At 49.5% G+C, this 15,355-nt stretch overlaps 1 protein-coding gene across 2 annotated transcripts in view; it reads left to right on the forward strand.

The window, feature by feature from the left end:
- The first annotated feature begins 631 nt into the window (after positions 1 to 631).
- Positions 632 to 15,355, forward strand: part of CDH3 (cadherin 3) — a 36,927-nt gene continuing 22,203 nt past the window's right edge. The window contains exons 1-3 of one of the 2 annotated variants that reach the window (XM_069456493.1): positions 632 to 679; positions 889 to 1,009; positions 2,843 to 2,845. In XM_069456493.1, coding sequence (XP_069312594.1) covers positions 632 to 679; positions 889 to 1,009; positions 2,843 to 2,845 — 172 coding nt within the window. The remainder of the gene's footprint in view (positions 680 to 888; positions 1,010 to 2,842; positions 2,846 to 15,355) is intronic. The other variant, XM_069456492.1, reaches the window with a different exon arrangement.

Genomic DNA, 15,355 nt, shown 5'->3' on the forward strand with positions numbered 1-15,355 from the left:
AGGGAAGTCATGATTCTCAGGCAAGTTGTTTCAGAGTCTGTAAGGGGGTCCCTTGGGACCTCACTGCCAGTTTTCAACCCCGGATCCTCACCGCGGGCTGGTACGGGAGGTAGGGAAAGAGGCAGAGGGCGGCCCCCGCTGTCACCAGGTGTGGGATGGAGCAAAGCTTTGGGGTAAGAGGGCGCCTCCGGGGAGCACGAATGCGGAGCCTCTGTTCGGTCGGGTTCAGATGCGCTCCGCTTTTTTTCCGCTGTAGCTGCAAAGCAAACATACATTTCTCTTTCCGACCCGCGGAGGCTGAGGACAGGGGTGGGTTTTTTTCCCCCTCGAACCCAGAACCTGCGAGACAGGGCCTGGGATCATGCGGGGAGCAGCTTCGGAAGAACTGGGAGAACGCGGGCGGGCATCAGGGAGGACAGGAGGGGCTTCGCGGGTGCCCGCACCGCTCCAACCGCGGCCCCACCTGCGAGGGGGCGGGACCTCGTGGCCCTGGACCAATCAGCACCTACCTGCGCTCACCTGGCCTCTTCCCGCTAGTGCCCGCGAGCCGCGGTGCTCAAAGGGGCGCGCAGGGCTTAGCGGAGCACTAGCTAGCCGTCGCGCCGGCTTCTTCGCTCGTCTCTCTCCAGCCATGGGGCTCCCCAGTGGGCCCCTCGCGTCCCTCCTCCTCCTACTCCAGGTACTCCACTGTCCACCCCTCACCGGGTCGGGACTGCTCCCTGGAGGGCGGGCGGGGTCCGCACTGAGCGGTGGCGTCGGGGAGAGCGCGGGGCTGGGCTCCTCCGGGCCAGTGTAGTCCTGCTGGCCCCGTGAGGACTCCCCAGGATGGCGTGTGCAGGGGCGGGCACCCCTGTGACCCGACCTCCCTCTTTGCCCCTCCGCCCTCAGGCGCAGGTTTGCTGGCTGCCGTGCGCGGCCTCCGAGCCGTGCCGGGAGGGCTTCGGGAAGGCTGAAGTGACCTTGGAAGCGGGAGGCGCGGAGCTGGAGCCAGGCCAGGCACTGGGGAAAGGTAAGACCCTCCAGTAGCCGGCTCGGGTGAACCACGGGGCGGGGGCCGCACGTGGTCCGCTCCGGTGTGGCCCGCGTGAGGGGTGTTCAGGCCGGAGCAGGGGACTTCTGGCGCCACCTCAGGTCCTCGGGAGGCGCAGAAAGCGTTTAGGGGGCTGGGATTGGGAGGGCGGGCGGTGGCTGACGGAGAAGGTCGTACACCGTAGCGCCCTTTGACGTCTAGCCCCTCCCGCTGCTTACCTTGACCCCTTCCTTTGGGGTGCCGGGAAGCTGAGCCCCTCACCCAGCCCCGACGTGGGCAGCGCTCCCCGGCTGGCCCCAGCAGAGGAATGCGCGGTCCGCATTCTTCCCCCAACCCCCGCGCAGGTGTGGGGATGAGCCGTGCCCCGGGCAGCCCCCTTCGCCCCTCTCGGGCCCCTTTGTGAACCGTGCTTTGTGTCTCCGACAGACCGGGTCTGTTTCTCTTCTCCGCGCTCCCCTCCCCCGCCCCCCTTCTTCCCCGGCAGCTGGAATGCACTCTTAACCCTGCCCTTCCCGGAGGGCCTGCGCCCCAGCCTGCCTGGAAACTGCCCTGGCACACCTGGGCTGGGGCCATCTCGTACGGGGGCACTCCTGCCCTCCCCCGCCCCCCAGCGTCTTGGGACTGGGATGCTAGGTCACTGGGGGACGGGGGGAGTGTCCCCCAGCCGGCAGGCCTTGGGCAATGGGGACTGTGGGTGGGAGATCAAAGCACGTTTTTGATCTCCCAATTACTCCCCCCCAACTCTCCCCCCACCCAGTTCAAAAACTTGAGAGTGGAGGTCACTTTGGTGAGGAGAACCAGTGTGTTAGGAGACCCAGGCAACTGCCGGCTGGTGGGGGGGCCGTTTCCCTTCAGGTGGAGAGGACAATGGGGGTTCCTCCGCAGGAACAAACCTAAGTTCTTAAAGAGGCGTGTAGCCAGGACCCTTGGTTGGAGTTCCAGAGGACCCTTAAACTGAAATTGTTTGAGAACTGGTGCATGCGTTTTTCAGAGCGTGGGTAGGATCTATACCGGGATTTCAAAACACTGAGAACACTTTTGCTACCTGGCATTTTCCTATTGCCTCCATCAGCATACCCCTCACTCCAGGTACAAATTCCCACAGCACAAATGCGGGGGTATCAATTCCTAGGGGACAGAATGGCTTTCCTTTGTGTCTCCAAAAGGGGCTTGGAGTCCGTGGAAGCCTTTTCTTTAAAAAAAAAAAAAAAAAAAAAAAATTCTTTTCCCAAATAGCTCTGCAGATTGACAAAACAATTAACACCCAGGCTAGCGGGCTAGGCCAGCCTTCTTAAACCCTTGGCTGTAGGGAGCCGAGGAGAAGGCATTAAGAGGCCATGCCTCATAAACTTTAAATTCTTGCGTATGGGTTTATTACTGGCTGGCTAACAAACTGCAACTCAGCCAACCTGTAAAAATGTTAACTCGGGCAGGGCCCCAAATCCAATTCCGGCTCCCTGAGGAAGCTTTATTGCTAACCAGACCTCTGCCAAATCTACCCCCCCTCCCCCCCCATTGTCAAGTTCTCTGTCTTACAAGCTCCAAAAGCAGCCTATGGCTTTGAGTGTTGTTTGTGCCTTATCTTTCTTACTGAAGCAAGAAATATCAGATGAGCTGTCACTTCGCTAGGCTTGAGGCTGTTGGAGGGAAGCAGTGATCAGGTTTTCGATTTCATGGTCGGGTTGGCGAGTACCTCCCGATGACGTCAGGTATTTAAACCTTTTGAGGAAATTCAGCTTTCTCGGATGTCTGCTTTATGGTTGTGAAAAGGGTAGGTTCGCGCCAGGAGGACACCTGGTTTATAAAACAGAGTGGGTTAGTGTGCTTCACTCACCTTGCAACATAATTGGTTCTTAGAGAAGGCTTCCCCAGACGAGGTGCTGCTTTCTTTTTTAAGTAAAAGCGAGTTTCTGGGCCAAATTGGTCCCATTAAGGTGGGATTCCCCAACAAAAAACATTAGTATTTCTTCCCTTGGTCTTCAGCTGCTGACACTATTCTGCCTCCCCACACCTAGCCTAGTTCCCCATCTTCAAAACACAGGAGGCTTAACCTGGATCCAGCCCTGTTGAAAGCATTGTCCTGCAGGTACAAACTTCAGGTCTGGCCAAGCAGACAGCAGTTTTCGTATTGCTAAGAAACAATTTGCCCTGTTGTTTGCCCCGGGGTTATGAATATCAGGGGTGTCTATGAAGTCAGGCTCAAAGAAATTATCTGATGTAATTAATACCTTGTACATGTGCATCTTCCTCTTCAAAGCCCTTCTACAACTCGGAGCTTGCTTTATCCTCCTAACATTCCCTTGAAGCAGGTAAGGTAAATATTAAGCAATTTGAGCTCTTAATCTCAGAGTTGGAACTTCAGAAACCCCATAACCTAGCCCTGCCAGAGCTTCTAAAGGCAGAGAAACAGAGGCACAGCTTAATGGATCCAATTCACTAGGCTAAACAGCTCATGAGCTTCTTTGAGGATCACAGACATGACTTTGACCTCTTGGTATGTGCCCAGGACCTGGTACTTAATAGGATGCCCAGGAGGTATTTGCATGCATTATGACAACCTTGTGAAGGTTGGCCCTTTTTACAGATGAAACCACGAGGTGTGGCTTCGCCAAAGTCATCGTTGCCATGGTCAACTAGAATTTGATTGGAAGTTTCTGACTCCCAAGTTCCATGGCATTTTTTCCTACCATGGCATTTTTACTACCTAGGTGTACACAGTGGTCCCCACCTTTTTGGCACCAGGGACTGGTTTCATGGAAGACAGTTTTTCCATGGAAGGTGGCGGTGGGGGGCAAGGGGAAGTGATTGGGAGCGGCTGTAAATACAGATGATGCTTGCTCACCATTGACCTCCTGCTGTGCACACCCCCCTTCCTAAGTTTCATGGAAGACAATTTTTCTAGGGGAGGCAGGGCGGAGGTCTGGCCTGGTCCCTAACAAGCCACAGACAGGCTGCAGCCTCCAGGTTAGGGACCACACTACTACTGGGGCACACCTTCCTTCAACTGTGACCTGGAAGCAGATAATAGGTGGAAGGAGAGAGCTTGCATAGTATTAGTTGATGATTAGATGATTACAAGTGAGTGACCTATAGTGACCTACCCATCAGTAACGAATCTGAGCATGAGTGAACATCAAGATGGTTTTATTTCAGCTTTTAATGTAAAAATTGCATTTATTTTGGAGCCCCTACTACAGGCTATGCTCTGTACTTACATTTCATTCTTTCAGTAAACATGTTTAGCATCTGCATGCATCAGGTGCTGTTTTAGAATTGTTCTAGAATTGCAGCTTAAGCAATGAGTCAAAGTCCTGGCCCTTGGGATGCTTACAGTCTAATGTTAGTAATTTTTTAGCTTATGACTGCCTCGCAAAGCAGTTGGTGATAACTTCCACTTAGCTGTAAAACTGAGGTGAAGGAACTCAGCGAGAGGTCACTGGGGCAGTCAGCAGTAAGGCCAGGATTTGAACCCAGTTGTCTGCCTCCCCAGCCCTGGGGGATTCCACAGTGCCTTGTAAATCTGCCTCTGAGGAACAGATGGGAACTGGGGCTTTGAGCCTGGGAGGCTGCCCTCCTGGCACGGCAGCAGAGACTCTGTCCTACATCGCTGTTAGCTTGTGCCTGGGGATCAGGTCTCAAACCTCCAGTCTCCCTTCCCACCTCCGCACATGGCACTCTGTTCCTAGGTTACCCAGTGCAGGTGCCCTCACCTCCCTTGCCACGCAAGGAAGCCATTGCTCATGATGTGCTGTGAGTTTCTAGGCCCAGAAACTACATAGCTCTGCAAAGCATTGGAGGATGATGGAGGAGAAGGAGGGAGGGAGGGAGGGAAAGGCATCCCCTGCCCAAATCAGTGGAGGTTTTGCTCCTCAGGCCAGACAGTCTCTGTTCCGAGACCTGCTATTATTAAAGAACAGAAAGTGTAGAGAAAAGCGCCCAGTACATGTGCAGCTCGATGAATACCACACACTTAAAGCCCCCATGTACCCAGCACACAGATGCCCCTTCCCTCCCGCTGTCTACCCCAAGAGAACCATTATTCTGATCTCTAATACCATAGGTTCATGTGCCTGCATTTGAACTTTATGTAAAAGAATCTTACAGTATATCTTCTTGGATCTGGCTTCCTTCACTCCCCATTGTGAGATTCTTGCATAATTCTGGGTGTAGTTGTAGTTGACTCTTCATTGTATGTGGGTCCATTATATGACCATCCACCATTGTGTTAATGAGATTTGAGTAGTTGCAATTTTTTGGCTACTGCAAATAGTGCTCTATGAACATTTTTGTACAAGTCTTTTGGTGAACCTGTGTGCCTGTATCTGTTAGGTATATACCTGGGAACACAATTGCCGGGTTAATTGAGGAGTGCCTGAGCATCCCAGCAGGGAATGCTGGACTGAGAATCAGCCTTTCTCTGTCCGGAAGTAGTTGGGTCCCTTCTGGATTCTCCCACCAGGCCAGTCTCCTTATCTCCTTTGCCAGACCGGCCTCTGGATTCTTGCTTCTCAGCTGGCCCTTTGATAAGAGACAGCAAGTCTTCATTAGGTACTTGGGCACATCCTTTGTCTCGGGGGCAGAAAATCTACCCCACTCTCTTTGCCGTTAAGCTAATGCTGCTTCTTTCTCCCAAAGTAAAAAGGGGCCTGAATTTCTTAGGTGAGACCGTCTTTCTGGGTGAAGACTTTTATCCTGGCCAGTATGTGGGTGGGCAGCAGCCTCCTCATTTGACCAAGGTGGTCACATCCAGCTCCTACCTGGTTATAGAAGTAGGTGTCTGAGATCCAAGTCCAAGTTGAAATGGTCATTCAGGCCAACAAATGTCTGAACACCTACTGGGCGCTAGATATTCACAGGTAAGCAGCTCCTTAACCCTGATGAGCTCTCAATTAGAGGAGGAAGCAGGTCAGTTAGCAGGGAATTTTAATAATGAATCCTTCATTCAATAACTATTTATTGAGCACCTACTAAGTGTCAGGTACTATTCTAGGTGCTGGGGATACATTAGTGAAAAAAATGTGCAAAAAACCTACGCCTCAATGGCCACTTTCCTGCAAGTGGAGAGAGACAGACAAAATAAGCACAATCTATGTATACATGCGATCGAGGGGGAGGTGGGCAAGGAAAAATGGAGTCACCTAGGAATGGTTTCTAACGTGTTGTTGGAGGGACCTGGAGAAAGTGACATCCAAGCCGTAAGCAGAGGGGAGAATTAGGCGTGCGAGGTGTGAGGAGTGGTGCTCCGTCCAGAGAGCAGCATGATGGGTTCTGGGAATTTAAATACACTTAATCTGGCTGGATCACGGAGTGTACAGTGGGGAGAGGCAAGTGAGAAGTAGGCAGGGTCCGGCCCAGCTGGGAATTGTCTCGCCCCCTAACGGGGGCAGCAAGGTGTTTGGGAAATACCAGAGATACAACTGAGGTCCCAGTAGTACTTCTATGGAGGCCAGGGACTCTGAAGTCTCCTCTTGAACCAGAACACTGGGCCCCACCTCCAGCATCCCTTCTCGACCCCCCTTCCTGGTTTTTCTCAGACTAGAGGGCGTTGTCTTCCTCAGTTGGCTTTTCTCCTCATTTCACTTAGTAGCTGGCATTGCCGACCCAGGCAGCAGAGAGGGCAAGGAAGGGCTTTAAAAAACCACCGCCAGCACCTAAATTCCATTATTGAGAGCTTACTGAATTCCAGAATCACACTATGTTCTTTATATAATAAGCCCCTTTAATCTTCCTAAAAGCCCCATGGGCAGGGTGGGATTGGCCCCATTTAACTGGACAGGAAACCTAGGCTTCTAACTTCGTAATTTATCCAGGGTCACCAGCTAATAAATTGTGGAGTCAGAATTTGAACCCAGGTTTGATCCAGTAAGTGTGAGGTACTTGCCATTTGGAAATCGGGGTGGGAAGGAGAAAAAGATCTTGAGTCTCCTGGCTGCAGCCAAACTAGAGGAAGATTGAAAATAGTTAACTTCTGACCCAAGAGCTTTGAATTCCTGTTCCCTCCACAGGCCCCTGTTAATCACCAGGAGCAGGGGTGGGGCTTGGGGACACTCCTCTCCAGGGCCTCTGGCCTCCCTTTTAGGATGTGGGGGGATAGGGAGAGAGAGATCCCAGGCCTGATTGCATTCACGCCTGCAGTCCTTGCAGAGAATCTGCTTCTGCCACTCCTCGCCCCACCCCCGTCTGCCCCCAGGAGCAAGGGCCTCCCCCGACCTTGCTCTGAATGGAGGGGCCTGGAAAACCCTCTGGGCACCCTTGAGATTCTGGGTTGCCTAGAGCACCAGTGGTCTGCAAGTTCTTCCAGCTGACAGCATCCCCACCAGGCTGCAGCTGCTGTGGTCCTGCTGAACTTCAGGGTGCTGAGGTCCTGTTGCTTTTGCAGTGCACCAAAATGCCTCATCCTGGGAAAGAAAGCCAAACAAACGTCCTCCTTTCTCCCTTTTCCCGATTTTTGGCCATGTCACTGTCTACCATCTGAGGAGAGGGTTCAGAGCCAGGGCCACATGGCCAGGAGGTGGGTAGGCCAGACTCAGTAGGGAGGGCTGGTGGGCTGTACTGACCTCCTGAGAGCCTCTCTGGGCTATGCTGACCCTAGAAAGAGCTGTTTCCCCCTAGAACTCAGGCATGCCAGGGCTTAAATGGGGAGATGGGGGCTGGGGAGGTACAATCCCTACCCTCTTCTTCCCCCTCAATCTCAGTAACGCCCCCCTTTGCTTGTTTAAGATCACAAAGTTAGTTTGAAGTTATCTATTAGCAGGAGACCCTGAAAGCCTGTGTTGTACACTAGGAATAGGTTTATTTTGCCCAGGAGTTCTGACCTTAGGGTCTCACATTCGCTCTAGGAAGTCTTTGATCCCCTGGAATTCATTGTGTATAAGAGTGCATGGGCATCTTTCCTCCCCCAAATTTGGGGACCACAGCATATTCCCCACACTCCAGTCATTTTATAGAGAGGCAAGAAACCCTGCCCAGAGAAATGGTTTGTTACGCGGGTCACTCGGAAATGCTCCAGTGTCTTGTCAAACTCAGTGGTAGGGCCGACCTGATGGTGCACGTCCAGGCACAGGCGAGGGAGAAGGGGTCCCACGCCTGGTTTCTCATCCCGAACAACCGGCCTGCGGCATGTTACTCTGCGTCCCAGCTCCTTAGCCTCGAGGCTCTAACTCTCCTGTGGGAGGGAAATGCCTCCGTGGCCCTACAGCCACCAGGAGGTGGGCAGCTGGCTGCACTGCTGGTTGGTCAGTTAGGGGGCCAAGGTGGAGGGCGCAGCTGCCACCCTGGGCATCTTGCTGAAGGCTACCTGCCCTCTGAGCCGTCTTTGCACGGCGAGCCCTATCTTGTTGTAGCTTCAGGCAGGGGGAAAAACAACTCCTTGTGAGCTCTCCCCACACAAGCCAGGACAAGACACCCAGGCCCACGCCCTGCCCACGCCCTGCCCTCTCCCTGTGGAGTCGCTTCAGCCGGGCTTCCCACCAGGCTTCAAAACCTGCTGGCTTTTTTTTGTCTTTTATGGTCTTCTTCGACTTCCAGAAAGAATTCTCCTGCATTCCCCAGCTTAACTCCTTACCGACTGGTTTACCCCTGCCTTTGGCCTGTGAGTCAGTAGTTTGCAAGCTTAGCTGATGATCAAATTGCCTGGGGAGCTTTTGATTTTTTTGTCCCCCTCTCACCCTTTTTTCTTTTTTTTGAGACAGGGTCTTGCTCTGTTGCCCAGGCTAGAGTGCAGTGACATCATCATAGCTCAAGTGATTCTCCTGCCTCAGCCTCCCAAAGTGCTAGGATTATAGGCATGAACCACCAACCCAGCCATATGCTATTTTCTATTGTCTATGTAGGGATGGTTGGTTGGGATTTTAAATTAATACATGCACATATGTTCACTATAAAGGCAAAATTTTTTTTTTTTTGTTTTTTTTTGAGACAGAGTCTCACTCTGTTGCCCAGGCTAGAGTGAGTGCCGTGGCGTCAGCCTAGCTCACAGCAACCTCAAACTCCTGGGCTTAAGCGATCCTACTGCCTCAGCCTCCCGAGTAGCTGGGACTACAGGCATGCACCACCATGCCCGGCTAATTTTTTGTATATATATATTTTAGTTGTCCATATAATTTCTTTCTATTTTTAGTAGAGATGGGGTCTCGCTCTTGCTCAGGCTGGTCTTGAACTCCTGACCTCGAGCGATCCACCCGCCTCGGCCTCCCAGAGTGCTAGGATTACAGGCGTGAGCCACCGCGCCCGGCATAAAGGCAAATTTTTTAAATAAAATATGTGACACTTTCCTCAGTGACAGATTCAATTATTAGCTCATTTAATCCTCAAACATCCTTTGAGGGAGGTACTATTGTTATCCCTATTTTATAGGTGAGGAAACTGAGACCAGAGAAGTTAAGTAACTTGTCTAAGATCACACAGCTAAGTAAGTAGTAGAGCTTGGATTTAAATCTAAGAGCCCGAGATTACGTGGTATAATTCTACTACCTGTCAGTAGAAGCAAATAAGAAATAAACACATAAAAGTTCTTCCCTTCCCAGTTCTACTCCCTAAAGGCAAGCCCAGTTAATGGTTTAGTGTGAATCCTTGTAGACCTTTTTCTGTACAAAGAACTCATGTATGCATGTAGGAATTTTAAAAACATTTATATCATGGATATAAATGTTATTCTGCAGTTTGCTTTTTGTAACTTAGAATCACAGGCATCTTGCCAGACTGTTAAATACACATCTATTTTTTTTTTAACAGCTCCATAGTCTTCTACATGGTGAATGTACCATGATTTATTTAGCCAGTCTCCTATTTTTATCTTTTACAGATGCGGTGGTAGGGAGGAGTTAACATGAAAATTGTAAAGTGTTTGGATTTTTAGGAATCTGACTATCAGTAACTGCCCTATTAGGAAAGACTGCTGTGGAAAGATGATCAAGTAAATTGCTCATCTTAACCCCATCCAGATAAATCAAGCTTTTATGTTTAAACAATATCTTTAAGACAGAATGTGCAGTAAGCGTAAGATAAGGTTACTATATGCCATATAAAAATCATTAATTTTTACACTGACCATTGCTTTATGACTTTATCTGAATAATGTTTCAAAAGTATTTGAAATCAAAAACTTTTAAATTAAATTGCATGACTCAGAAGAAAACTAACAGATACCTTCACACTAGCATTATTTTCCTTGGTGTTGAGAGATTGAGAATGTGTCATTCAGTCAAAGCAAGAATGCGTATTTTTCTCAAGTTTTTCCTTAGATTTCAAAATATTGTTGGTAAGCATTTTGCTGACTAAAAGTTGATTTGCATTCTTAAAGCAGACTCTCATGAGTCTTGGTGATAGGCTGGGAAAAGGAGGTCTAAGGGCGAAAGGGTCAAGGATGCTGCTGCCAGTTAACCATGTGCCAGTCTGTGTTAATTCATTAAGTCTGTATTAATTTGTTTAATTGAGGTAGCTATTAATGTCATTCCCATTTCATAGCTGAGGAAACAGGTCCAGAGAAGTTAGCAAACTTGCCCAAGATCAGTGTGGAACTGGAATTTGAGCCCAGGCACTCTGGGTCCAGACTCTGGGCTGCTTCTGAGGCCCAGACTTTCGTCTTGAGCAGCTGAGTGCATGACATGCTCTTCCCCGGGAGAGAAATGCCAGAAAAGGACCATATTTGGGGTGAGGGCAAAGAAGATCATAGATTTAATTTTTGACATACTGATGTTAAGACACCTTTAAAGCATCTAGTAGATAGAATCAGGAATAGACCGATATGTGTTGGCCGGAGGAAGGATCTGGATATTTGAAATTTTGATACATGTTCTGAAGTGCCATCAAAAAGCCAAACCTATTTACCTACTCACAAGAAATAAATGAGAGAATCAAAACTTTAAAAAAAAAAAAAAAAAGAAAGAAAAACAACAAACTGTCTTCCCCAGATCCATCCCCAGAAACCAATTCAGTAGAAGTGATGGGTGGGTGGGAAGCAGGGAATCTGTATTTTTGAAAAGTTTTCCAGATGATTCAATCATCCGTGTTTGGAAATCATTGCTCTGTGACATTAGTCCACTGTGAAGAACTAAATATATAGAAAGGAGCATGGTATTTGGATTCAACTTCCAATGCTTGCCTGGACGGCATGTTGATTGCATTTTTAAACTCTGTGCTTACATCAGGATTCTGAATGACCTTCACCTTCCTGTCCTTTTGTTTTGCTTTTTAAAATCACTGTCCCTGGTTTTTAATACTTCATTGTGCTTTTTAAAAGTACAACACATCTTATTTGGCCCTACCCAGCACCTGGGCACGTGTGTGTTCTCATTTTAGAGACAGGGATAATAAGGGCTTACATTTATTGAGTGCTTAGTGCTAAAGTTTAAAGATTAAGTAACTTGCCCAAGGCTGCAGGGCCAATGTGTATGGGCTCACCACCCATACAGGGCTTTTGTCTTTTCAAACAGAGTATTTTAAATAGACCCTCCAACTCCATTTCCCTATCTGTCCACCCAAGTCTTTGTTGAGGGTGTCCGAGCTGAGGGAGAGGGCCCGAGCTCAGCCATGCCTCCCCAGTAATCCGGCTGCTTCTGCTTGGGTGAGTCGGAGAAGGGCTCCAAGCCGAGGGCCTCATCTTCGAGACTGTCCAGGGTGTGGATGGGGACTGTCTGCCAGATGTAAACACGCTGTGCCAGGGTCCTGTTGTTCTCTAGGAACTGGCTGAAGCCGCTGCTCTGCAGGCAGCCACTTGAGAATGCCTTCCAGCACTGTGCTCAACTCTTTAAGTGTCCCTGAAGGTGGTGATCTGGTGATGAACATCTCCATGGTGGCAGTTCCACCTTCTGTGCGTGCAGCTCTGGGGGAGAAGGGTCCGGCCCCTGTGAGGGAAACGCAGGGCTCTTGCAGGACCTTGTGGATGGAGCTTGCCTGGCTAAGGGAATGGAATCCCAGCATGCGCCATGGGGGTTTCCTGTGAATCAAAGAGCCTGGAGCCCCCTTGGGATCCCAGCATGCACCTCTCGGCAGGTGCAGGCTCCCCCAGCATGCCTTGCTGCCTGCAGCCTCCCTCTCTCCATTGGCCCCTCAGATCAAGTCCTGCTCACTAGCCGCCATCTTGGTCTTCCCGTGCCTGGAAGCCACTTGGTGGTTGGGGAGAACCAGACCCCCTTCCTGGTACCAGGGGCCAGCCCAGTCTCTCTCCAGGTCTCTCTTTTTTTTTGGTACAAGTATAAAACTATTAATATTTTATGTTATAATTATGGGGCTTATACTATAAATGGCTGTTTTGTGACCTGCTTTTTTTTTCCCCTTTCCACAAAGCACTTTATCCTGGGTAGTTTTTATGATATTTAAGGCTGTGTAGATTAGACATTTGAACAACTGTAGCACAGCATAATTATTAATAACTATTCTGTTGAAAGGTTGGTGAGACCTTGTTTTCTTTCATTCTATTTAAGCAACAGTCATGCACATTCTTGCAGGTATGGTTTTGTTATATCTGGGATGGTATCTTGGAACAATTCCTGATATTGTTTGAGGCTTACTTCAGGCTTCTTAATTGCCGGAAAGGTTGTGGCAATTTACATTCCCCTGCCCCCAGCAATATATAGCAGCACCTTCTTCCTAATTATTCCATAGCACTTGTCCTTTTAATTTGTATTTCTTAGTAGGTGAACTTTTTTCTATTTGTAGTTTTACTGAGGAAAATGCCAGAATCTTCTTTCTTTCTTTCTTTCTTTTTGAGACAGAGTCTCACTCTGTCACCCAGGCTGGAGTGCAGCGGCTTATTATAGCTCACTGTAACCTCAAACTCCTGGCCTCAAGCCATTCTCCCACCTCACCTCCCAAGTACCTGGGACTACAGGTGCGTGCCACCATGCCTGGCTAATTTTTTGTATAGAGACAAGGGTTTTGCTGTATTGCTCAGACTGGTCTCCTACTTCTGGGCTCAAGTGATTCTCCTGCCTCAGCCTCCCAAAGTGCTGGGATTATAAGCATGAGCCACCGTTCCTGCCAAGAATCCTCTCTCAAGTCAATTGCACATACTTCCCCCCGTACCACCTTCTTCCAATCCCTTAACAGAAGGTAGTAGTAGCTATCAGAACAGATTTGTTTGCTTTATGAGCTAGATATGTCCCTAAACCAAGCTAGAATAGAGACTTCCCAGGCAGTCTCTCCCCCTACTCCCTCATCTACCTTTTGGCTGCAACATGTTCAAGCTTCCCTTCCAGTAAAATTGCCCAGTGCTCAGCAGGGAAACTGGCTGAGATTGATCACTTGCTGGATGTTTTGTCCCCAGAGAGATGGGTGGTTTTATTTGCCAGAACTTAACTTCCAATAAGGTTGGACATTTGGGCTACCTAGCACCTCCTTGTCATTCATGGCTGAGAAGACAATCTCCTGACCTTCAAGGGTGTTCCCTTGGGAATTTGGAGGTATCTAGGCAATTCCAACCTAAAAGCAGGCCTGGAACATAAGAGGAATGACTTCTCAGCCCAGTATCCATCAATTCTTACATGTCTATTTTAAAAGCTTCCCCCCTCCTCCGCCAACAGTTCTAGTACCACAGGGACTGGGCTCTTCTTGCCCAAGTTTTACATTGGTGCCAGTTCAGGATCTGAGGCTAGGTTGGGCAGGATGGGCTTAAGAGAAGAACTTTGAACATAGGCCAGGGACTGCTGGTTCTATTGGATATCTTCTGTCTAGTACAGATATGCACAGCTCTGATTTTTTGTTGTTATTAATTTCTCTAGAAGCAGTCTCAGGTCACTGACTCCCTTTCCCCCTTCCCCAACAATATGCTAGGAATTTATGCATTTAGGCTCAGTGCTGAAAGCTTATCAGTTTATATTGGTACAGCAGGTACCCCTTCATGAGGCTTATTGACCTTGTGATTGAGAAACCCAGGCTAAAGCCAAATGAATTTGTCTGAGGTCCCAGGTGGGTGTGGAAGTAATAGCTATGGTTAGGCCTCTGTTTTCCAGCTTAAGGTCTGAACTGTTGCCCCATGCGTTCATCAGTGCTCATCAATTCGTCCCAGAAAGAATTTGACACAAGCCCATTCATGCCTCCATGACTTGGCCAAGGTGTGTGGCCTTGTGGAACCAGGCTGTAGTTAGGAACAGCGGTCGGCTTACTTCACTGGCTGTTAGAAGGTGGAGCAAAAGAGGAGTGAGTGATGATGAGACCTGGTTTCGGATCAATTTCGTTTGGAAACCAGTGATACTAGCCAGCGGTGCCAGGAAGCATCTGGGAGGAAGTTGTAATGTTCTGCCTCAGGGCTTAGCATTTGCCAGCCTCTCTGTGACTCATAGCTTGCAGAAAAGACTCCTCATGTTCCTACAGGTGCCCCAGGAAGTTTCCCTAGAAAGGTCAGCTTGCCTGTGAGATCTCCATCCTCTGCCGCCTCCAATGAACCACACAGCACCCTTGCAAAACAGCCCTCTCCAAATGCAGACCGAGCCAGCTCTTGGGCCTGTGTGTGTGTCTCTCTCCACCTGCTTCCTCCAGCAGGTAAAGCATGTAGCCATAGCTAACTCCTTCCCGCTGTGAGAGGGGGTTCTGTGTGCTGTAGAAAAAGGCTGGGACTTGCGTCACAAACCTAGGTTACCTGTGAGCGGGCTAACGGTACCGTGTATTGAGGACTGACTTGGGGCCAGGCACGGCGCTCAGTGCCATGCGAACACGCTCCCATGTAATCCTCGCAGTAACCTATGAGGTAGGTATTATTTCCATTTTCCAGATGAGAAAACAGCTTCCATGTGCTCACACAATTTGCCCGATCATACAGTAGATAAGTGGCAACATTATATGGATTTGAATCCAAGTCTCTTTTTTTTTGAGACAGTCTCTCGCTCTGTGGCCCGGGCTAGAGTGCCGTGGTGTCAGCCTAGCTCACTGCAACCTCCAACTCCTGGGCTCAAGCCATCCTCCTGCCTCAGCCTCCCGAGTAGCTGGGACTATAGGCACCTGGCTAATTCTTCTATTTTTGGTAGAGACAGGGTCTTGCCCTTGCTCAGGCTGGTCTTGAACTCCTGGCCTCAAGCAATCCTCCTGCCTCGGCCTCCCAGAGTCCTAGATTATAGGTGCTAGCCACCGCACCCGGCTGACACTGTCCTTTCTAAGAATACATGGGCAGCCGAGATAACTGTGCTACAAATGTTTGGAACCATGTAATAGTGGCCACTTAACCAGCAGACAGAGTGGCAATGTTGTGTACTCTTGGGGGGCAGATTATGTAGACAGCAACAAGAGGATTTCTGGCTTCCTGGCACCTTGGGGGAGTGGCAGCTCTTAGAGTTTTGGGAATTAAGGCTCTAAGTAATAGGGGAGTCAATCCATTAGCCTCCTGCTGGGGAA

The sequence above is a fragment of the Eulemur rufifrons genome, chromosome 23 (genome assembly GCF_041146395.1).
Source record: "Eulemur rufifrons isolate Redbay chromosome 23, OSU_ERuf_1, whole genome shotgun sequence".
Lineage (NCBI taxonomy): Eukaryota > Metazoa > Chordata > Mammalia > Primates > Lemuridae > Eulemur > Eulemur rufifrons.